Source organism: Phoxinus phoxinus (assembly GCF_949152265.1).
Source record: "Phoxinus phoxinus genome assembly, chromosome: 1".
Lineage (NCBI taxonomy): Eukaryota > Metazoa > Chordata > Actinopteri > Cypriniformes > Leuciscidae > Phoxinus > Phoxinus phoxinus.
Genome location: NC_136876.1, coordinates 44,449,114 through 44,472,243, shown reverse-complemented (window position 1 = coordinate 44,472,243; position 23,130 = coordinate 44,449,114). Strand labels below are relative to the sequence as shown.

The following is a 23,130-nucleotide window of genomic DNA, read 5'->3' as shown; positions in this document are numbered from 1 at the left end:
ATATTTTACATTATTACAGCTCCTCACTCCCCAGTCTGGTTGAACGTGTCGTTTTCCTCCGTCCGACATACGAAATGTGCTGTGATTGGTCAACTTGGCCCAGTGTGTTGTGATTGGCAGAGCTTATCGTGTGTTCGGGAAATGTCACGCCCCTCCATAACCGCGGCTCTACTCACATGTACATATTAACGATGCAACGACGAACAATTTCAAACCATTTCGAACCCGATTCAGACCCTGACAATGTTAACGAACAAGCGGATCGTGCAGAACGGATTTCAAGCGCGGACTTTGCAAAGCTCGGATTTCACAGAGATGATTTTTCTTATAGATATGATGTTATCCAACATTTGTTGGAAAACTACGATAATACAAACAGTAATCGATCACAAAATCGAGGATAATTTTCCTAATGCCGGGGACACTTAACGACACACTAAGACTGAACTGAACACACTTACAGACTGTTTCCAACGACCGGAGCACATTTTGAACACCGACTGAACGCAACTACCGTAGTTGTCTCCGACTCGTCGAGCATGATCAGTCGTAAGTATCAAATTACATTCATAATCGCCTTACAGTTGTTAAGTGTGTCCCCTGCTTACAAAAGCTAAAGTAAACTACATCCATACTGTAATGTTAGCAAAGATATAGAATAACACAATAATCGTATTGTTTTGAATGGGGAAAATTGCAACGCTCAGTATGGCGGAATAAGTCCCGCCTTCTAAATGAGAGCCAATCGCTGATTGGTAAAGTTATCACGTCACTGCAGCTTCCAGAAGCTCCGGTTCCTATAGAAACAGTCAGACGCACTTCAGCTGTGCATGTGCATTAGCTTAAAAAACAACACACTTCATTTTCTCTAGCGCAGCTTAACCAGGCCTCGCCAACTTTTTTGCGTATTCCTTGGGCCGAGATTATTTAAATGAGGAACACTATGACTTCATAAGGTCCGGAAAAATCGCGTTGTAGTCCGAATTCTGTTAAATAAAATATCTTCCCTTTGGAGTGGACTTTGAGCTTTGTAACCTGGCAGATCTTTGCTTATGCTCAAACAGCAACATTACACACTGACTACAGTGGGAAAGCACAACAGGAGCCCTTTAAAGCCGGCTCCTCGTAAGACACCTGAGTGGCTGCGCTGAGTCTTGGCACTTCCACGGCCAGCATCCGCTCCACTGGACCTCTGGGACTGCGAGCGGCTCACCTTGTCTTTGCTCTTCCAGTTTCCTGCAACACCATCAACAGTCCACATGTCAGGCAGGAGCGCAGGGACAGCAACACTGACCTTCATTCCTGAAGTCAGTCTGCGGTGTGTTTGTCTAGATCTATCAATTCACTCAGAAATACATTACAAATGCAATTCATACATGCAATGACTAAGATACACCTCTCTTATGATGATCATGTTTCAAATTTCCTTTTCTCTTGAACAAACCCACGAGGTTGCAGATGAATCACATTACAAACTTTGATTTGAAGCAAAACTTACATCCAATCAGAAAAAAAAAGAAAAAGACTTGTGCCCAGTTTCACAGGCAAGGCTTAAAGGGGTCAGTTCACCCAAAAATGAAAATTCTGCCATCATGTCGTTCCGAACCCGTAAGACTTTCGTTCATCTTCCGACTACAAATTAAGATCTTTTTGATGAAGTCTGAGAGCTTTCTCCATTGACAGTCTACGCCAGGGGTTTTCAAAGTGGGGGCCGCAGCAAGTTGAAATTTGTTTTTTTTTTTAATATTATTATGAAAATTGTTATGAAATAGCATTATAATAATTTGTCGCATAGCATAGTCTATCTGAACATTATACTTTTAATGCTAATCTTTTAGAGGTTAGGCGACCGGCCAATAAGTCTGACATGCCGATTTTATGCCGGTCAAATGCACTCGGGCGCCGCATGATTAACATCGCGCAACATCAGCATCACACGTGCACACGGACCGCACATATAGGAAACATGATACAATAGATATGTACAATAGATATTCAAATAAAGATGATTTCACACAAAAAGTGCCTAAAATGCACATTATTTGCATGTCTAGTGTGTTTTAACAAGAACTGGAGTAGGCTATGTCAGAAAAGAAAATAAAGACTCAAATATATATTTATATTTAATAATATTAAATTTACCCATTTAAACTTGTTTTTATCATTCAGTTTGGCTAAATGTATATGGTGTTTTATAAAATATATATATATATATATATATATATATGTGTGTGCTGTAAAGTGGTTAGAAAAATGAAATCGGAATCGGCAGGTCAAACTCAATGAAAAACCGGAATCGGCCTAGAAAAATGTAATCGGTGCATCTCTATAATCTTTCTGATTGAAAAGTTTGGGAACCCCTGGTCTACGCAACTACCACTTTGGCGCTTCAAAAAGTTCATTTAGAGATCGTAAAACTAATCCGTATGAATTGAGCGGTTTAGTCCAAATTTTCTGAAGAGACTATCGCTTTATATGCTGAAAAGATTTACTTTAGGCTTATATTCACAAGTTGCTCATCAACACACACATAAGTTGTGCTAAACGGAAGCTCAAGCGTGTTCACTTGACGTGTGAAAACCAATGAGGTTTGATACTTGCCTTGACAAACACCACTGATCATTTCACACATGCTGCTGCTGGGAACCGCCCAGAAAATAAGCAGTCTGACTTTGTTTACCGTTGACTAATTTGACGTCTCCGTTAGTTCAGGCATGGATGAGATATACACACAGCGCACAGACCATCACGAGACAGGGTATTTAAAGTTCAAAGGTCAAGAACAGCACCTCAGTGTTACCAGCCCTTCAACACCGTTAGCCTTGTAACTAAAATAGCTTGTGCAGTGTTCATTCACAGCCAACTTAAACAGCTTCGTTCTTCCCTGCGTGAGTGCGTGCGTTTAAAGGGGTCCTTTTATATCCTTTTACGAAGTCTTGATTTTGTTTTTGGGGTGTACTAGAATATGTTTTTAATATGCTTGATTGTTCAAAAAACACATTATTTTTCACATATTTTACATGATTTGTTATGGTTGAACGTGTCGTTTTCACTGAAGCTCCTCCTTCCGACATACGAAATGTGCCGTGATTGGTCAGTTGGCCCAGTGAGTTGTGATTCGCAGCGCTTATCGTGTGTTCAGGAATTGTCACGCCCCTCCATACCCGTGAGCTCTACCCAGATGTAAATATTAACAATGGCGTCAATTTCAAACCATTTTCAAACCCGATTCAGACCCTGACAATGTTAACGAACAAGTGGATCGTGCAGAACGGATTTCAAGCGCAGACTTTGCAAGCTCGGATTTCACAGGACGTTTCAGAGTGTTTAGTTTTTTTGTATTTTTCTTATAGAAATCAGCGAGGTTCATTCTTGTGTCACGCAGCACATCTGTTCGTTTAAATGTGAATAAAAGTTCAAATAAAATCTCTTAAGAAAATTTGGACTAAGCCGCTCAATTCATATGGATTCGTTTTACGATCTCTTTATGAACTTTTTAAAGCGTCAAAGTGGTAGTTGCGTAGACTGTCAATGGAGAGTACAGAAATCTCTCAGATTTTATTAAAAAGATCTTCATTTGTGTTCCGAAGATGAATAAAAGTCTTACGCGTTTGGAACGACACAAGGGTGAGTAATTAATGACAGAATTTAAATTTTTGGGTGAACTAACCCTTTAAGTCTAGTCCCAGACTATAAACTGAATGTTTGAGCTGTTTTAACTGAAAGCAACTTGCACTGGCATATCTTAAAATGCTTTGTCTCAAGATGCACACCAGTAATGTTTTTTTCTTTTAAGGCTGTGTGTCCACAAAAAGGTTTTTTTCAACTGTTTTTAATGGGAGCGCCGCGTTTTTAAAACGCCATGAGGCGCTGATCTTTTTTTTTTCATGCTAAAGCGCTGAGTGTTTTTTTACAGGTCGCCGAGAGTTGAAGGATGTTCAACTTTGGGTAAAACGCAGCGCTCATCACAGTCACTTTTTACCCAACCGTCCAATCACAGTGGAGGAGGGGTGGGACTAATAACACACCGCCAACCGCCACATTCTGCTTGTACAACGTCAACAAGCAGCATAACAGAGAGCCTAAGTCCCGCCCCTCCGCTTCCGGCTCATGGGACCTTATTTCGGAAAAAATATGCATGGTATTGGTGCAAACATGGTGTTTGTCAATTTAAATGATAATTATGAAAGTTAAGAAAGTCGCAGTTTGTCATAAAACAGAAGAGTAACGTTTAGTTTTATGTGAAAATCGCTCAATGAACTACATCTCTCGTCTCGCACTATACGTCACCGTTTCTCGTGTGTGTGCAGTCTGGTACAACACACTCAGGTATGATGGCGTAACATTACGATTATAACGTAAGACTACAGAAAAAATGACAGACGTTAGCTTCAGTAAAGTTAGCTTCATTCATTGAGAGAAAATGTATGACGTCACATGTGCGCCTTTTGGGTCTGTAGTCTTTGTAATTACGTATTTTCACAGTCTTATACCTCAACAGTTTTACATCAAACTGCGACTTTCTTGACTTTAAAATGTATCTTTTAAATTGACAAACATCATATGTGTAATTCAGGCCACAATTCAAACGAGATCAAAATATTTGTTGTCTCTCGCTATTGACTACCATACAATATTTTTCCGAAATAAGGTCCCATGGTGGTCCACCGGAAGGGGAGGGAGTTAGGCTCTCTATAACGGAGCAAAATAATTCAAAACAAGAGCCAGAGAAAATACGTTACATTGTATCGACATTTTACCATAGAATCAACATAGAAACAAAATATGTGTGAAATGAGATACTAGTAACACTTTCGCAGATATTCCGTATCATAACAAGCAAAGTGTCTCAACTGCCAAAACGCTCTCAAGCTAAAAACGCTTTGGTGGACACACGGCCTAAGCGACGTTTATAAAAGCTACTTAAATGTCCTTATTTAACTAAGGCCTAATCCTGGCTTAATCTAAGCCCTGTTTGTGAAACCAGGCCTTAAGGTATAATACAGTGAGAACGTCTTTTATGAGGAAATGAAATGCTTATCACATGAAGCACTGATAATCATGTGATTGAATCAGAAACAACGATATAATGGTCTGTCTTCGAAGGTTTATATATGATTGTTCCTCTATGAATCTTCAAGAAAAAGACTTATTGGGAAACAGACAACATCTTCTGACCTTAAAAACGGGACTCATCTTCTCATAAATCATCTCTTTACTGTGTGACATGGGCAAACTGCCAAACTTTTGCTCGGTCAAGCATGACATGGCTCATCTGCCAAGCAGGACAGGTGTCTTTGGTATGACTTTCAACCATCTTTCCTTGATTCAGTGACACAATGAAGAGCAAAGAGGCTCATCTTCCTCCAGGTCTGTTGTCACTTCCCAATGGTTTCTCATTGCAGCTCTGCAATTTCGCAAGGAAACATAAAACCCCTTCCCCCATCCGAATCCAGTCCCAAGCCCTATCGCCCTCCTTTTACCCTTTCACCTCAATTCTGAATAAAATTACAACGCAACCAACTACTCTAAACAACTCTAAATCAAAGTTTCCGCAATCTTCTGTAAATTTCTGTCTGATCCCGGGACGCTCTTCTTCTCCCCCGCAGTCTAGACACAGTCTTCCATTGCAAGACGAGCAAAAAAGTGGGCCAAGCGTACAGATGGGTTCATGTTAAGATGTGTTGCGTAACAAGTCGTGAGGTGCAGCACGATCAGGGCCCCCGTATTGAGTACTGCACATTGTCCCGAACACAACAGAAGCTCCTACCATCAATGAACAGTTTCCAACACAAGAATCAATCATTCATGCGCTCAACTGTTCTCATGTCAGTTCCAGATCTAGAAAGCTGGCATGAACGGCCATGGTGATGGGGAAAGAATGAGAAGCGAGGAAAACGTCGATTTTGCTTTTAGTTAAGTTTTGCGTTCCCTCAAGAAACTTTTGTGATGGAAATAATTGGAGGTGGGAGCAAACATCTAACTCAGCAAAAAAAAAACGTCCCTTTTTTCGTTATACTTTTAATTATATAAAATCCAAATAAGCTTTACATATCTTTATTGGAAAGAGTTTATGCTTGTTGAATTAACCATAAACAGTTATTGCACATCGTATTAAGGTCTCTGGTATTAAAATGCGTTTTGATCGGATCACAAGTATACGAGGGAGACGCATTCCCGTTTACACCTGGTGTTTTAATCCGTCTCTTTTGTCCACTTTCAAACACTTCTGTCCTGATTTCTTCGAGGGGAGGGTCTATGAGCGGGTAAATGTATGGTTTTTTTAAAGATCTTTCGATCTAATGGACAAAATAAGCTCGCGCAATTTACATATGAACGCGACTGGAAGACGACAGAAAAACATACGGAGAACATGAGCTTTCGTTTCTGCTCTGACAACCGCAAGACCAACGCTGTGAGTGTGTGTTAGAAATCAGGAATGATGAGAGAACATTGAGCTTGGTATGTTTTTCATCTTCAAACCAAACTTGGGTCTCCAGCTGACAAAGTTTAAAGGGGTCATGAACTGGCTTTTTACATTTTTTTTATATTGTTGTCTGATGTCAACTTATGACGTTCTCCTGGTTTTTACATTCAAAATTAATAAGTATTTGGCTATTTTCTACCCTGGTTTTGAGCTAGCTCCTGAAACGCTCGGTTTTTATGGGCGTGCCGCGATGAAGACTTGGAAGTAAACGCCCACTGCTATGATTGGATAACAGTTTTGCATATTATAATGAGTTTCATGTAATGCGTGAGGTGGGCGGGGCTAAACAGGCGGTGTTGAAGTAGGCGTTGATCTTCTTCTGCGGAGGCGGTGCTTGATGCCCTTTGACCTCATAGATCCCCACTTTGAAAAACCTGTCGTTCGCTGGGCCTGGTGTCAATAAAAGCTTTTATTGGACTAACAAGGAAGTTTTCAGTTCTGAAACTTACAGGATATTCTTATAGTATGATGACCTCTTATATGTCAAAAGCTCAAGGAAAATTTGATTTCTCAGTTCATCACCCCTTTAAATCCCGTCTGGCTAGTGCGCTTCCCATAATGTTCACGCATCAGGTCAGTAGGCGGAAAGAAGACGTCTTTTGTGTCAGTTTGAACACATTCGACCACATGAGCGTTTACACTACGAAAGCAATCCGGTCAAATGTGTTTTCAACTACCTCTGGAAGTGATCGAAAGTGGAAGAACAGGAGAAATAAACTCATACAGATTTGGAAAAACATGTGTTGGTGAGTAAGTGATGACAGATTTTTCATTTTTGGGTGAACTATCCCTTTAATGCATGTGTTTCAATGGTTTTATTTGGGCCAATGCAATGAAAACATGCCAAATTGTGCGGACATCATTTTTGGCCAAGCTGACATACAAAGCTTGCACTCATTATTCCCAGCATACAATTCAATACATTTAGTGGCTTTTAGTGAAAATGGCATATGCACAAAGCTTATTGACGCATAATTGATTATTAATGTAATGAAAACCAATGAAATATTAATGACTGGTTATATTTGTGTTAATGTATGATTACTTTCCTTGAGCTATTTGTTTGTAAATATTTGTAGCTGTAGTTTGAGCCTAATACTTTGGCATTTAAAAACCTTAACCAGAGGTAGTGTTGTCTTTACCCCGATATAACATATTCCTTACATTTTAATTTTTTTATCGAACTTGAAGCGTCATTAGAAGCAAATATAGTATAAATATCCCCTCTGGCCACTAGTGTATGTTAAAGGAACACGCCGACTTTTTGGGACTTTATCTTATTCACCGTATCCCCCAGAGTTAGATAAGTCCATACACACCCTTCTCATCTCCGTGTGTGTGCCGTAACTCCGTCTGACGCACCCACCGCTAGCCTAGCTTAGCACAAAGACTGGAGGTAAACGCAGCCATCTTCTAACCGTATACATACTGGGAACTATATTCTCAGACGGCGAAGCACTGCTACTTCTGCGGAGTGATTAGCGCAACACTATGAGCGAACTCTCTGCTCCTCGCCACGGGGCTTCTCAGGCGCTGCGAGCAAATCCCTCCGCAGAAGTAGCAGTGCTTCGCCTTCTGAGAATATAGTTCCCAGTATGTATACGGTTAGAAGATGGCTGTGTCTCATGTGACCTTGTTATTTATACACGCTGTGACTATACGAATCACAACATGTAAATAGGAAAATGTTGGCGTTATTTTGTCACTTATAGGGAGCAGTATGCTAGCTGGAGCCATTTACCTTCAGTCTTTGTGCTAAGCTAGGCTAGCGGTGGGTGCGTCAGACAGAGCTATGGCACGCACGGAGATGAAAAGGGTATGTATGGACTTATCTAACTCTGGGGGATACGGTGAATAAGCTAAAGTCCCAAAAAGTCGGCGTGTTCCTTTAAGGCTAGATGTTGCTGTGATTTTGACATGTGATCTTGCCTTCTCGAGGAGAGATGGTGGGTAATCTTGTCTCGGAGAGCCTCACTGCTCTGCTGTTCATTCGGCCCTTATAGACCTGTCCGTTCAAACCCATGATGTTGGCTTCTTCAGCCTGGAGGAACAGAGCACACGGTTCACACACACACACAGTTCAGAATGATTGTGTGAGCGTCACGTGTCAGACCTGTGTGGGTGGTCCAGAGGACACGGGCCGACTCTCCTCGTCACTCTGGATCAGATGTGTGATGTGCTGAATGCGGGTGTAGCGGCGGCTGGGATAGGTGAGGGTGTGACTGCCCCCGCAGCTACGGGCCAGGTAACTGTAATCCGCCATTTCTGGGATCCTCTCACTGAATACAACATTCAACTCTTAGACTACGTCACACTGTCAGTCCAGATTCATTGTGCATCCGATTATTGACTGCCCACACTGTGTATCACAACATTTCAGATCTGATTTGCTCACGCAACAAACACTGTGCACAGATCCTAGCGTACGCGTAAAAGGTAAAGTATAATTTGGGCTTAAAAGGATAGTTCACCCAAAAATTTAAATTACCCACAATATACTCACTCTCAAGTCATCCTAGGTGTCTATGACATTCTTCTTTCAGGCGAATACAATCAGAGTTATCAGAGTTACTCTATCCTCTGCGCGTACGCATTCGTCATTACGTTGTGTGTTGTGTCAAGTGTAACTCTTTCGCCGTAAATCGATGCAAACGGCCGTCTGCCGGAAGCTAGTTATTTTAGTCGATAAAGTTATAAATACCATATTTTCTGGACTATAAGTCACATTTTTTCATAGTTTGACTGGTCCTGCGACTTATAGTCAGGTGCGACTTATATATCAAAATTAATTCATACTGACTGAGATGAACCAAGAGAAAAAATTACCGTCTACAGCCGCGAGAGGGCGCTCTAGTTAGCGGAGTTGTTCAGAAGCGGCACCGAGGAATAATTTAATGTATTCAGTGTTGTGGAATGAGATCGCGGGAGCTTGGTGAACTTGCTTACCGGTAACTTGTTGGACTCGCTGGCTGATGTTAATTTAGTCTATTCAGCCTCCCAGGTATATGTTCTTTATGCTATTGTGCAGCTGAATAACTGTTAATGTGTTACGTTAACACACCGGACACCTATTCAGCCAGTTCTTCTGTGTGCTATTGTGGAGCTGAATAACTGTTAATGTGTTATGTTAACACACCGGACACCTATTCAGCCTGTTGTTCTGTGTGCTGTTGTGTAGCTGAATAACTTGCCTTTCCAGATTAAATGTCTGTTCTTAGTCTTGGATTTTGTGAAATAAATTTCTAAATAAATGCGACTTATAGTCCAGTGCGACTTATATATGTTTTTTTCCTCTTCATGGCGCATTTTTTGACTGTTGCGACTTATACTCCGGAGCGACTTATAGTGCGGAAAATACGGTAGGTATATTTTTCTTACACAAACGCATCGCTTTGTTTCAGAAGGCCTTTATTAACCCCCGGAGCAGTGTGGAGCACTTTTATGATGGATGGATGCACTTTTATGATGGATGGATGCACTTTTATGATGGAGAGATGCACTTTTATGATGGATGGATGCACTTTTATGATGGATAGATGCACTTTTATGATGGACAGATGCACTTTTATGATGGATAGATGCACTTTTATGATGGATAGATGCACTTTTATGATGGACAGATGCACTTTTATCGACTTAGAACAGAAACAGCTATTCACTCCCATTATAAAGCTTGGAAGTTGGAAGAGCCAGGACCTTTTTAAATATAACTCTGATTGTATTCGACTGAAAGAAGAATGTCATATACACCTAGGATGACTTGAGGGTGAGTAAATCATGGGCTAATTTGCATTTTTAGGTGAACTATCCCTTTAATGAAGCAAAGGCAGAAATGTAAGATGCTGAAATGTGCGGCTTTATTCCGTGCTGCCATCTCCGCTGAAATAGATTTACAGAAATGTGATTTGAATAGGATATTAAACCACATAAATCTAATTCAGTCATGAAACTCTAGAGGGCGCCGTCTGATCGGTCCTTTACCCGCAATCTGCAAGCGATCACATCATTACCGCATGGCACAAGCTGATTGGCCTCTGCTGATCCTGCAGCCAATGAGATCTCTTGCTCGACATTCAAATATCTTGCTTCAGCGTTTGCTGTAGCTCCTCTGAACCCCTCCACCTCCCCAGCTCCACCTGCCTAGATCTGCTACTGGTTTTACGTATGTCTATTCATGCAGCAACAGCAGGATATCTTACATGCTCACCGCAGTGTGTCTGTGTATCTATTAACAGTAGCAAGTCCATACTTGCTCTGCAGCAGCAGCATGGATATCAGATCTAGTCCACAGAGACCAAATACACGAACATCGCCATGTTCATTAAGATGCTAAAACTATTTTGAGAGTTGTCATGATTGAAATGAATGTAGCTTGGAACGGATTTGTAAAAATCATATTTCATTAGATTTTTTTTTTGCCATTCACCCTTGCTAAATATGATAATTCCAATCATATATGCACAAAAATCAGATTCGGACTGACAGTATGAACAAGGCTATATAGATAAAGATTCTGAAATGTGTTTTTTCGCAGCAATGCCATAAAAGAACCATTTTAAGTCCCACAAAGAATCTTTTAGTGAACCGTTCTTTAAAAAAAAAAAATAATAAAAAAAACGTAATCTTAGTGTAAAGAACTTTTGAATTATCTAAAGAATCCACTATAAAGAGTCTTTTGTGGAATGGAAGGATTCCATGGCTGTTAAAGGTTCTTCATGGAACCATAGATGCCAATAAAGAATGACTTCACTTTTTACGAGTGAAGATACGCAGAACATGTACCAGAGAGAGTTTTAGGCTAGATACATTTTTCTGAAAGAAGACACCGTATCAGCAGCTAGCCTGTAAACTGACGTCAACCTAAAGAACCTTGTCTCTGTGTGTCAAGGGTCTAACTCACTGCTTGCTCTGGGTCCGGCTGCTCCTCTTTGCTGGGCCCGGGGTGGGCCGGTAGCGGGTCCGAGAAAGTTCTGGCAGACCCTGGCTGTAAGGGAGCTTGGGTGTCCTTGCTGTAGGAAACTGACTGGGATCTTGATCTATCTGCCTGCACATTAAAACATGTCTGCGCTCATCCTGTGCCAAACCTCTCTCAAAACAAGCTAAAGTTATCCTGGTTAGTCCCTGGTTTCCGGCTGAGACAAATAAACAGCCAGAGTTCTCATTGACCAACTTATTAAGACTTCATCAGTAATCGCAACTGCTCATGTGGCCAGTATTTCATTGCTTAATTTAGAATTTTACACTGGCATGGCAAATATTGGGAGACGTACACTGCCCTTTAAAAATGTCTACAAAACTACAAAATAATGTAAACTCTTCAAGGATACTTTTATTAAATTAAGTATATTTTGCTAGTATACTTCATGTAGTATGCATATTAATATAAATGTGCTAGTAGTATACTTGTAAGTGTACTATTTTAATACTTCTTGAGGAAAAGTTTATATTTAGGCATTCATTTTTAAACGTGAAATAAACCTATAAATGTACTATTGTTTATACACTGCCAGTGGATTGATGCTAATGATTTAGGTATATAAAGATAAAGAGACATTTTGCTTTTGCTATTTTCCCTAGTGAATAATAAATATCCTAAAATGTATTTTGAAATACATGTATTTTATGCTAAGTAAGTGCAAATACATTTACATATTTATCTACTTAATGTAAATACCCTGCAATTGTACTTTTAGTTTACTATATTGATATACTTAAAGTCTGCTAAATTGGAAAAACTAATTTTGTACTTAATGCACTTTAGTTATCCAGAAATAGTGTTGAAGTTCAACTAGAGATATACTTAAGTATACTTGATTGTGCTTAAGTGCAACTATCGCAAGTATACTTCAGGTACACTTTAAATATCTTTCATTTAAAGACTGATATTATACAGCGATCATACTATCCTTACTAATAGTGATATTAAAACACATTTTAGGCTTCATATTAAGAAATGTGCATTGTGCTGCAATAAATAAGTACTCCACATAAAGTTTAATTATAATTACATCAGTAAGTCTGCAGCGATGTTTGTAGTATACTTAGTATGAAATAAATGTATTTTAAATGCATTTTGATATAGTTTAAATTCCACTAGGGTCACTTATAAACTTGATTCAAAAATATGCTTTTCTTAAATATATCTTGATCAAAAGATAAAGTAAAACTACAGGCCAAATATACTTAGACTAGTCAAAATAAGTCCACTTAAGTAACTTTTGTTAAGTACATCTCTGATAAGTACATACACATTTTAAAAAGTATACTAATAGCACACATGAATACTTCTTATTTGTTGGGGGGAAGCTCTGAATTATTTAAAACCTAAGTTTCTGTGAAATGTTTTGCTAGGAAGGTGTACTCGTGCTTCTATTTTACTACTTCTAAGTGTGTCCAAATGCTTTCTGTCATTTCCACGAATAGAGTACATGAGGTTGCTGTACAGATCAGTGGGGTTGATGTCTGTCAGGTTTAGTGTGTGGAATCTGCAGAACACAGTGAAGTTGAGTCCCTCTTGTGGACGAGCAGTGGTAAGTGTGTGTGTGTGTGTGTGTGTGTGTGTGTCTCACCTCCTGCAGTGCTGCCGCATCTGCTCCAGCTCGTACACAGAGTAGGGCCGGCTGGACCTGTGAGAGGGCAGTCCTGGGGCCGAGGGCAGGGTGGACATGTGCCTGCAAACATTCACAGACGTCTTGAGAATATGACAAGCAGGAACTTTTGAAATGTCTATTTCAAATAACAAGTGACAAGGTCTTAGAAAAGTAAATAGCGAATCTCAATCACAATTGTGATTGAATTACTCTAAAAATGTCAAGTGATGCAACCATAAATCTTAAGAGGGTCTTCATGGGTTACAATTTGTTGCTTTATGTTGTTATGTTGAGTATAAGGCATTTTACTAAGTAATGAATTACTGTCATTTAATTACTTTTCCCTTGAAAAAGTAAAGTAAGGGATCACTCCTCATTTTTTTCTGTAATTGAATTACAGTTACTTCTGATGTAATTGCATTAAAAACTGTATAGACTGTACAACAATTGTATATAAGCCAATAGTAACATCAACATGTAACGTCTAATGTAATAAAGTATGTTTTTAATGTAACCTTCCCCCTTTACGCACTCTGGTCGGTGCAAGAATAATTTATGCAAATTAAAATAATTTATTTTAAAAAGAATGAAAAGAGTCTATCCTTGTTTTGTTGCACCTGGTCGAGGTTGAAATGGGATTTAGAAAGTAATTAGTAATGCAATACTTTATAGAAAGAGAGTAATTAGTACAATAATCTAATTACACAGTTGAAGATGTAATTAATAGCCAGTAATTAATGACTTTTTTAGAGTAACTTACCCAACACTGATGTCGTAACAACAAAATCCCTGTATTTTGGTAGCATCACATTGATTTGATTAATAACTCGACCCAAATTTGCTTTATTCAAGACAATATTAGATTTATTTATTGATTTATACTTTTATTTACTGTGAGAAATTCATTTTTTATTTATTATACATATTTATTTTAATTTGGCCATTGTAGAAGCAGTGTATTCAAGGCATTGTCTGTATGAACGGTTTAATATATTTTTTAAATAACTAATTCTTATTGAATGAATTGTGACAAAACAAGGTGTGTCATGCGTGTCGTGTCAGTTGTCCTGTATGATAAGTACGTACTGTCCTGGTGTCATCATTTCCACTGGACGATCACAGGAGATGCAGTGAAACCGGGCCACCAATTGTCTATGGCGAAGTGAGAAAGACACAAAGACAGTGAGGTTTGTTTCTTACGACCATCATCATGTTCGTCAAATGGCAGTTATTCAGATAGTGACTGACTGAATATTTCAGAAACATACACATGATATAAGGATTCAATGTTTGACTTTATGTTTTAGGTCAAGCTTTAGTAACTATCACCATAAAGTCTTATTCTGGTCAAAAACCACTCGCCAAGTCAGGAAAATAGACAAAAAATTATAGATAGGCCATATGTAGCCCCACCACTTTTCTGCCTTCCGGTTTGTATTTCCATGAAGGTAAGATCTTACAGATTTATGAATGAAAACGCTCGTTTTTAAATCTTCCTGGTCTACTGACATTTGTTATGAAATCCGCTTCATTCAGACGTTAAAATGCTCATGATAACTTTCGTTAACTTTAGGATAAATAATTAAATCCACTTCACCAGCTAATCCATCTTCCAAAGCGATGCCATAGAAATATACAGAGCTACCGCAAAAAAGTTCACAGATAAAATTCTAGGTATATATGTCTTAGAAAAAGTGAATCTGGTCGCTCACTTCCTGAGTCCAGCGGCGTCGTCCTGCTCGGGGAGCGACTGTGTCTGCAGATTCTTGTGGATGTTCCTCCAGCGGTCATCTAGCTGTTTCTTCAGAGGATCCAGCTCAATCCGGTTCAACTAAAGCCCAAATCATACATATTACAGAAAATACTTGTTTCTATCCAACCACATGGAAGTTCAGGGGGTCTTTTCAGTCAGTTTAGTTTTTTTTTCCATAATTTTTTACTTCATCGGAATGGTAAAACTTTTTGGTACTTGCTATGTGAACACAAAACAATCATGGACATGATTCGAAAAAGGTAAATGGTCACACTTGTGCTTCTCGTAATCAAAATGACGGCATTGGAAATTAATGGGAGACGAATTGCATCTAGTGGAAACGTTTGGTACTGCGGCCAAACAAAACCTGACTGAAAGCTATTTTTTTTATATCAACCTCAAATTTGGAACACAACTGTTTAGATTTATGGCTTTGATCTTCTGGCAGTTTTTGAGTAAAACACGTTTTGTAAAATATATACCGTATATCAGTCAAAAAAAATGCGTCATGAAGAGGAAAAAAACATATTATGTGTATACAAAACATAAGTCGCGCTGGACTATAAGTCGCATTTATTTAGAAATTTATTTCACAAAATACAAGACCAAGAACAGACATGTAATCTGGAAAGGCAAGTTATTCAACTACACAATAGCACACAGAACAACAGGCTGAATAGGTGTCCGGTATGTTAACGTAACACATTAACAGTTATTCAGCTGCACAATAGCATAAAGAACATATACCTGGGAGGCTGAATAGACTAAATTAACATCAGCCAGCGAGTCCAACAAGTTACCGGTAAGCAAGTTCACCAAGTTCACAACACTGAATCCATTGAATTCTTCCTCTGTGTCGCTTCTGAACAACTCCGCTAACTAGAGCGCCCTCTCGCGGCTGTAGACGGTAATGTTTTCTCTTGGTTCATCTCAGTCAGTATGAATTCATTTTGATATATAAGTCGCACCTGACTATAAGTCGCAGGACCAGCCAAACTATGAAAAAAAGTGTGACTTATAGTCCGAAAAATATGGGTATAATTGTATATATAAATATTGAAAATAGTATTTTTGTGCATTTTTTCATTACAATAAACTTTTTTAAGTTAATTTTTTAACTTTTTTTTACTTCAGCAATAATCTGCCAAGTGTCGTCTTTGAAAAGAGATCAAACTTCAGTCTGTGCTCTAAAACATTCAAGATTTACGACAGTTTAAGTTGGAAATTTAATTTTCAGGTCTACATAAATATAATTTAGTGCCATAAAATCCCCTAAAAATATACAATATTAAATAAATAAAAAACACTATCAAATTAAATCGAATTAATTATCGAATGACTGCCACGCAAGGAACACCAGAGAGTAAAAAAAAATAAAAATAGAAAATATAATAAAAACGTGCAATTGACCGTTCGCTTGATTGACAGGCGATTGACCAATTATACTTCGCCATCCGCCATTTTGTCGGACAAAGCAGTCAGGAGAGTTAGTAGATTAACATGGGAGGATTTTAACTTGAGAAGTGGAGTGTACTGACGCCTTTCTGCGGTTAAAACAACATTCATGTTTATTTGATGCTATAAATGAACTAGAAGGAAGAGATGATCGGTTCACGAGCAGCTTTAACTGAGGCTCTACAGCTATCTGTCAGACACATTAAAGAGCCACAAAACGGTATTTATTGTTTAAATTTCTTTTTACAAATGACCAAATTTGAAAGGTGAGACTTAGTTTAATATGTTTAATATCAAAAGTAACCGAAAAGTAACCTAGTCTGTCCTGTCTGTCAGCGTGTTGTCAGTGTCCTCTCTGCTCCGCGATGTGTTTTTCACTGCATGAGAACATGGTGTGTGTGTGAGAGCGGCGTAGCTTGTCGGACATAGCGACAGTAACTAAGGGGGGCGGGTCTTTGCGAACGGTCAATTGGTTGAATCTCACAAAACCATATCCAGGTTTTCATCTCAAAATACAAATAGCACACACTACTTGTAAAGTTTAGAACAATTCTATCAGTGAGCGTTCCTAACACATGTCTTGCACCATAGAGATGTTAAATGACTTTAAGGTAGTATTGTGCTTCTGTCCATCCTTCTCTCACCTTGCAGTCCATTTCAGTGGAGATCTTCTCCATGAGCTTGTTCCAGTCCTTCTCCTGCCCGCTGATCTTCCCGAGCAGCTCCTGCAACATGTTGTTGAGCTGCTCGATCATGCTGTCGAACTGCATGCGGCTCACCTTGCTCTCCAGAGCCCGTTTGTCTGCTTTCTGAGGAGACAAGAGACCACGTCCACTGACTGAGAGTGTCCCATGGGGACCACACAGGGTTGATGGACTTGAAATATTTATGAACGATATAAAGAAACGACTCACAATTTCGATCTTCATCTCCAACAGTTCCTTGTCAGCTTTCTTTTCATCCAGTTCCTCCAAAACCTTGTACAGACGCTGGAAAAGCCACAACTTAAGTATATGCGCTTCATACAGGAAGTAAATCATCATGCGTTTCACATATAACTGCGTTTTGTAAGGGGTTGAGTTAGGCATGGGTGTAATAAATATAACTAGCTTAATTTAAAGCAACACTCCACCGTTTTTTGAAATAGGGCTTATTCACCGTCTTTCCTACATTTAGATTGGTGGGCAAATGCATTTTTGCATGCATTGTTTTAGTTTGGCAGGGTCGTCGCTAGCTTAGTTTAGCATAATGAATGTAATCCTTTGTTGCCAGCTAGCATGTCCTGAGTAAAAGTGATTTAAAAAAAAAACTAATTACATCTTGTGGCCTGCGTATTCACAGCGAGGACAAATAGCGATGCAGATTACGACTAGGCAATTTCCTAGGCAGATATCTCTGTGCCCAAGTAGCAGTGCTTCGCCTGTGCTTCACCCTAATATAGTCCCAAGTCAATATCTGCCTAGGAAATCACCTAGTCGTAATCTGCATCGCTATTTGTAATTGCTGTGAATACGCAGGCCACAAGATGTAATTAGGTGTTTTTTGTTTTGTTTTTATCACTTTTACTCAGGAGATGCTAGCTAGCAACAAAGGATTCCATTCATTATGCTAAGCTAAGCTAGCGGCGACCCTGCCAAACTAAAACAATGCATGCACTGAGACAAAAATGCATTTGCCCACCTATCTAAATGTAGGAAAGACGGTGAAAAGGCCCTATTTCTAACAACGTGGCATGTGTCTCAGTGCAAGTCCTTTTTACGATGGATGCACCGATATGAAAACTTTGGCCGATACAGATAACCGATCATTCTTTATACTTGAAAGCCGGTAACCGATAAGTTCACATTTTATAATTTTTGAGAGCCTGAATACAAAAACAAAAGCCTCACCATTATTCATGTCCCAAGCACACAATAAGAATGATGTTGTCATTATAATTATATGTAGCCTATATGACAGACTTGCGCTGCACATGTTGCACTGAACCGCATTTTCCTTTTTTGAAGTGATTCCGATCATATTTCAAGCAATTCAAAACCATCATGGCGAACAATGCGAAGAGTCTCAGCTGAAGGAAATAATTCATTATTCATTGGCTTTAATATGCAGCTGATTGAGTGAAGAAGAGCTGTCTGTAACTGCTGGTCTAGGATCAGTTTAATCCGTAATAATAGCATATTGGCGGAACAGATTCGGTGTTTGTACTCTTGAGAGCGTCAAAGGTTTCTCTTTACAATGTGTTTTGCAGCGTTGAGCAATGCAGCCAATCAATTGATTTCTTGAACGCAATGGCCAATCAGAGGAGTTTAAGTTAGAGTCCCCTCACAACTCTAAACGAGTTCTGCTCGCTCGCAAATCCCCTCGTAATAAGTTAACTTACAACAACCAAAGTGTAGACATTATGTAGGCTAAATAAGAGATTCATTGTGCGGTCACTTTCATTGATTATACTGGAACTTGAGATTGCGATGAACTGATTTGAGTGACAAGTTTTTAGTGATTATAAGGGGGGGGGGGGGGGGATATATAATCAATTTAAAATTTGAATAGACCTTTTGTTTTGCTGCATTAGGTGAGGCAATGGTTATTTATTATTTGAAAGGGCTGCCATGACAAATCATGCCTGCAATATACTTGCTTTTCTGTTCTAATTATAGTGGTTTGTGAACATAGTCACTTTAATAACAAATAAGTGTTTATGCTGGGATGTGTAGGTTGTTGCTAGGTGTCACGTAACTTGAAACTGTTTCATGAAATTCTATTTAAATGTGTTTTTAAGAGGAAGCGCATCTAGCCTATGGTTGAGCTGCCTATGATCCCTTAAAGTATTGCTTATAGTAGCTCACTAGGTTTTGAATAACAATAATAATATTTTAATAATATTACAAAAATATATATTTTTAAATAATATTTTGCCATGCTTCAAAAGAAGTGCACTTATCTTGATGTGTTGACAAACATACTAAAGCACATGTAAAGTACCTGATTATAATTCAAACTGTAGTGTGTTTTTCAATATTATGTTTAAAGTTGATATACTTTAAATTTAAATTAGTGATGGGCAACGATTGATCGCATCCAAAAGAAAAGTTTGTGTTTACATAATATACGTGTGTGTGTACTGTGTATAATTATTTTGTATATAATTACACACACATGCATGTATAGATTTAAAAACAATTATATTTATATATAAAATATTTATATAATATAAATTATGGGTAACACTTTACAATAAGGTTCTTTAGTTAACATTAGTTAAATACCTTAGTTAACATGAAATAAGAATGAACAATACTTCTACAGCATTTATTCATCTTAGTTAATGGTAATTTCAACATATATTAATACATTATTAAAATCAAAGGTTGTATTTGTTAACATTAGTTAATGCACTTTGAACTAACATGAACAAACAATGAACAGCTGGATTTTTATTAACTAACGGTAACAAAGATTAACTAATATAGTAACAAATGTGTTGCTCGTTGTTAGTTCATGTTAGTTAATACATTAACTAATTCTAAATAATGAACCTTATTGTAAAGTGTTACCAAATTATGTATATATATATATACAGATATTTCTTAAATATATACATGCATATGTGTGTTTTTATATATATTGAAAATAATTATACAAAGTAAACACACATATATTATGTAAACACAAACTTTTATTTTGGATGCGATCAATCGTTGCCCAGCACTAATTTAAATATAATACATTTTCATTTAATTGCAATTCGGATGCATTACATTTAGTTCACACTTAAGTATGTTATTTCCGTATAAGGAGTTTTTTTTTAAAGTATACGCTAAAGTGTACTACTTTTTCAAGAGGGCAATAATTGAATATTACTGAGTGCTAAAATAAGCAAGTGAACCTGTACTGTAAACGCCCCTGTTCCTCGACGAACACAAGCTCTCACTCACGTCGATGTGGATCTGTTTCTGGCTGTGTTCCTCCGTCAGGCGTCTGGATGTGCTGTGGAGTCTCTCGCTGTCGGCCTGCAGCTGCAGTAACACTCCCTCCACATCACTCGCCACATCAGTGTTCTGCAGCAAAACACGTTTCACAACATCACACACACACAGAGGCCATTTTCACCGATCTGTCGACGCTCGGGAGACTTCAGTTTCAACAGTGTCGGCACACATCTGGGCCGTGTGTAATCCACGAGTATATCCAGATGTGGGCCGGCACTATGTTGCTGTCTGGGTTTAAGAAGAATAAATATAGACTCTGTTTAATCTCTGTCCCTGTCTGTCATGTACCTTAATCCTGTCCCGGTGTTCCTGGTTCTTGATGTGAGTGGTCTTGTCCTCCGGTGGTTTGCAGTAACTCTTGGGCAACTGACTGACCTCCTGGTTTACATCGTGACCTTCTTTCTGCTGTTGACCCTGGTCCTGATCTGAACTCTGAACCTGACCTGAACTCTGAACCTGATCCTGGCCCGAGCTTTGGACAAGTGCCGCTGCTTTGCTGAACTCTACTGCCTCCTGCTGTTGACTTTTCGAGAGTGGAGAGGATGAGGAGGACATCACATCCTCAATCATAACCCTGAGGCTGTTTAACTACAGGTGAACCGTAAAGAAAAAAATGATGTTAAGGAAAAATAATAACCCAATGTTCGGGTATTAAAACAACAGGGCTGGGCGATATAACTTTTGACCCAGCCCTGTGGACGAATGACTTCTGTCTGTCTGACCTGCTCTTGTGTGTGTCTGTCTTGGCTGCTTCTCTCTTCCACTCTGTCACTCTTCTCTCTCATCAGAACCTGCACTTTCTCATCCAGCTTCAGCACCGCAATCCTGTATGAGTGTGTGTGTGATGCACAGAGGGCTCAAAATGTCCACCAGTGAAAGGAAATTGCACTTGCTTTTCTAATTTAATCAGGTCCAGATTCATGCACTTCTGCAGTGCAAAAAAACAAGTGGGATGAGTTTCTCCAGAACATTGAGGAGAAAATTGATTCTGATATAGCATCATTATGTCCAGATTCTGCCAGCAATGAGAATGTCCTCACAAAGTGAGAAAGTAAGAAAACATATAAAAATGTATAATTGTACAGTGGATATAAAAAGTCAACAACAAAAGAATTGGACCTTTAGGGCCCTATCTTGCACCCAGTGCAAATGACTTTGTACGCTGACGCATGTATCATTCCTATTTTGCACCCGACGCACAGCGGACTTTTCCCTAAACAGACGCACTAAATTAGGGAATGAACTTGCGCTCGTGGCGGTTCAGCGAGAAGAGGAGGCGTGTTCCGGCGCAAACGTTCCCTGGTGCTATTTTGCGGTTTCAGAAAACAACTCCTCCACAGACCAGGAAAAACCCAGTCTAAAGTCAGTGGCGCGTTATTCAGATGCTATTTTAAGGGCGCATACTTGGCCATAATGTAGCGTGTGCACAACACACACATACACTTTGCACAGACGCAGCAGTTCCCATTTTTGCAAACCACACATAATTACAAGGAAAAAATATTAACACACGAGGGAAATCATTGTGGTGTCCATGAAGATGTGAAAAAATAGGCATAAATCTAGCTTACACATTTACCCAAATTATTCAGGCTAGTTGTAGTAATGACGGATCAAACCTGTTTGATCAATAGTGGCAAGACACATCTGTATATAAGGACATCTGACAAAGTGGGTTTTTCCGTCAAGAACCAGGAAACTAAAATCTGAAGACTGTGAAATCACCTTTCCCATTATGTAGGTTGCGTGCGCCGGCAAATTCGCCAATAGCAATCCGCCATGGAACAAGCGCGCCGGCTCTTAAAGAGAATGTGAGATGACGCTCTGATTGGTTTATTGCACGTTACGCCCAAACCACACCTATGAATAATGAAGCTACTTCAGACCAACACATTTTAGATTTGCGTCGGACGCAAGAGTCATGTATCCGCCCTCTAAGTTACTTGCGTTACGCGTTTGATACTTGCGTTTCAGATCGTTAAAATAGGGCCCTTAATGTAAAAATAACCTAAGCAATGACATATTGCTGCAAAAAACTAACTGCATAAGTGTGCGCACCCCTGAACTAATGCTTAAGCACCCTTTAATTTGATATCAGAACCTAGCTGAGCTTATTTGGAGTTTATCAGAGTAACTGAAGACAGATGTGTACCGTTTCACATGACTTTGATGATTAGTTCATTCTAAACACAGCCATATAGCCAATAGAGAGCCTAAGTCCCGCACCTCCGCTTCCGGCTCATGGGACCTTATTTCGGGAAAAATATGCATGGTAGTCAATGGCGAGAGACAACTTATCTTTTTATTCCGTCTGAACTGTGCCCTGAATTACACATACGATGTTTGTCAATTTAAAAGATAATTATGAAAGTTAAGAAAGTCGCAGTTTGTCATAACACAGAAGAGTAACGTTTAGTTTTATGTGAAAACCGCTCAATGAACTTCATCTCTCGTCTCGCACTGCACGTCACCAACATGGCTGTCACCTGAACGAGGAAAAAAGTTTTAAAAGGGGTGAAAATCACTACAAGTCGGGTCATGTTGAGAGCTGAAGCTATGCAAAAGCAGACTTAGTCGGAAAATGTATGACGTCACATGTGTGCCATTTGGGTCTGTAGTCTTTGTAATTACGTATTTTCACAGTCTTATACCTCAACAGTTTTACATCAAACTGCGACTTTCTTGACTTTAAAATGTATATTTTAAATTGACAAACATCATATGTGTAATTCAGGGCACAATTCAAACAAGATCAAAATATTTGTTGTCTCTCGCCATTGGCTACCATACAATATTTTTCCGAAATAAGGTCCCATGGTGGTCCATCGGAAGGGGAGGGACTTAGGCTCTCTATTA

The 23,130-nt window shown here is 39.0% G+C and overlaps 1 protein-coding gene across 7 annotated transcripts in view; it reads right to left on the bottom strand.

Annotated features, from left to right (window-relative positions):
* LOC307006119 (glutamine-rich protein 2) overlaps positions 1 to 23,130 on the bottom strand; it is a 42,085-nt gene that overhangs the window by 1,511 nt on the left and 17,444 nt on the right. For 2 of the 7 annotated variants that reach the window (XM_079626759.1, XM_079626758.1), the window contains exons 9-20: positions 20,997 to 21,099; positions 20,563 to 20,862; positions 20,221 to 20,343; positions 17,200 to 17,274; positions 16,930 to 17,094; positions 14,790 to 14,908; positions 14,164 to 14,229; positions 13,057 to 13,158; positions 11,388 to 11,531; positions 8,601 to 8,766; positions 8,417 to 8,528; positions 1,135 to 1,236 (exon numbers count right to left, since the gene is read on the bottom strand). In XM_079626759.1, coding sequence (XP_079482885.1) covers positions 1,135 to 1,236; positions 8,417 to 8,528; positions 8,601 to 8,766; positions 11,388 to 11,531; positions 13,057 to 13,158; positions 14,164 to 14,229; positions 14,790 to 14,908; positions 16,930 to 17,094; positions 17,200 to 17,274; positions 20,221 to 20,343; positions 20,563 to 20,862; positions 20,997 to 21,099 — 1,577 coding nt within the window. Of the gene's footprint in view, positions 1 to 1,134; positions 1,237 to 8,416; positions 8,529 to 8,600; positions 8,767 to 11,387; positions 11,532 to 13,056; positions 13,159 to 14,163; positions 14,230 to 14,789; positions 14,909 to 16,929; positions 17,095 to 17,199; positions 17,275 to 20,220; positions 20,344 to 20,562; positions 20,863 to 20,996; positions 21,100 to 23,130 lie in introns of those variants that run through there. The other 5 variants (XM_079626761.1, XM_079626760.1, XM_079626762.1 and 2 more) reach the window with 5 other exon arrangements.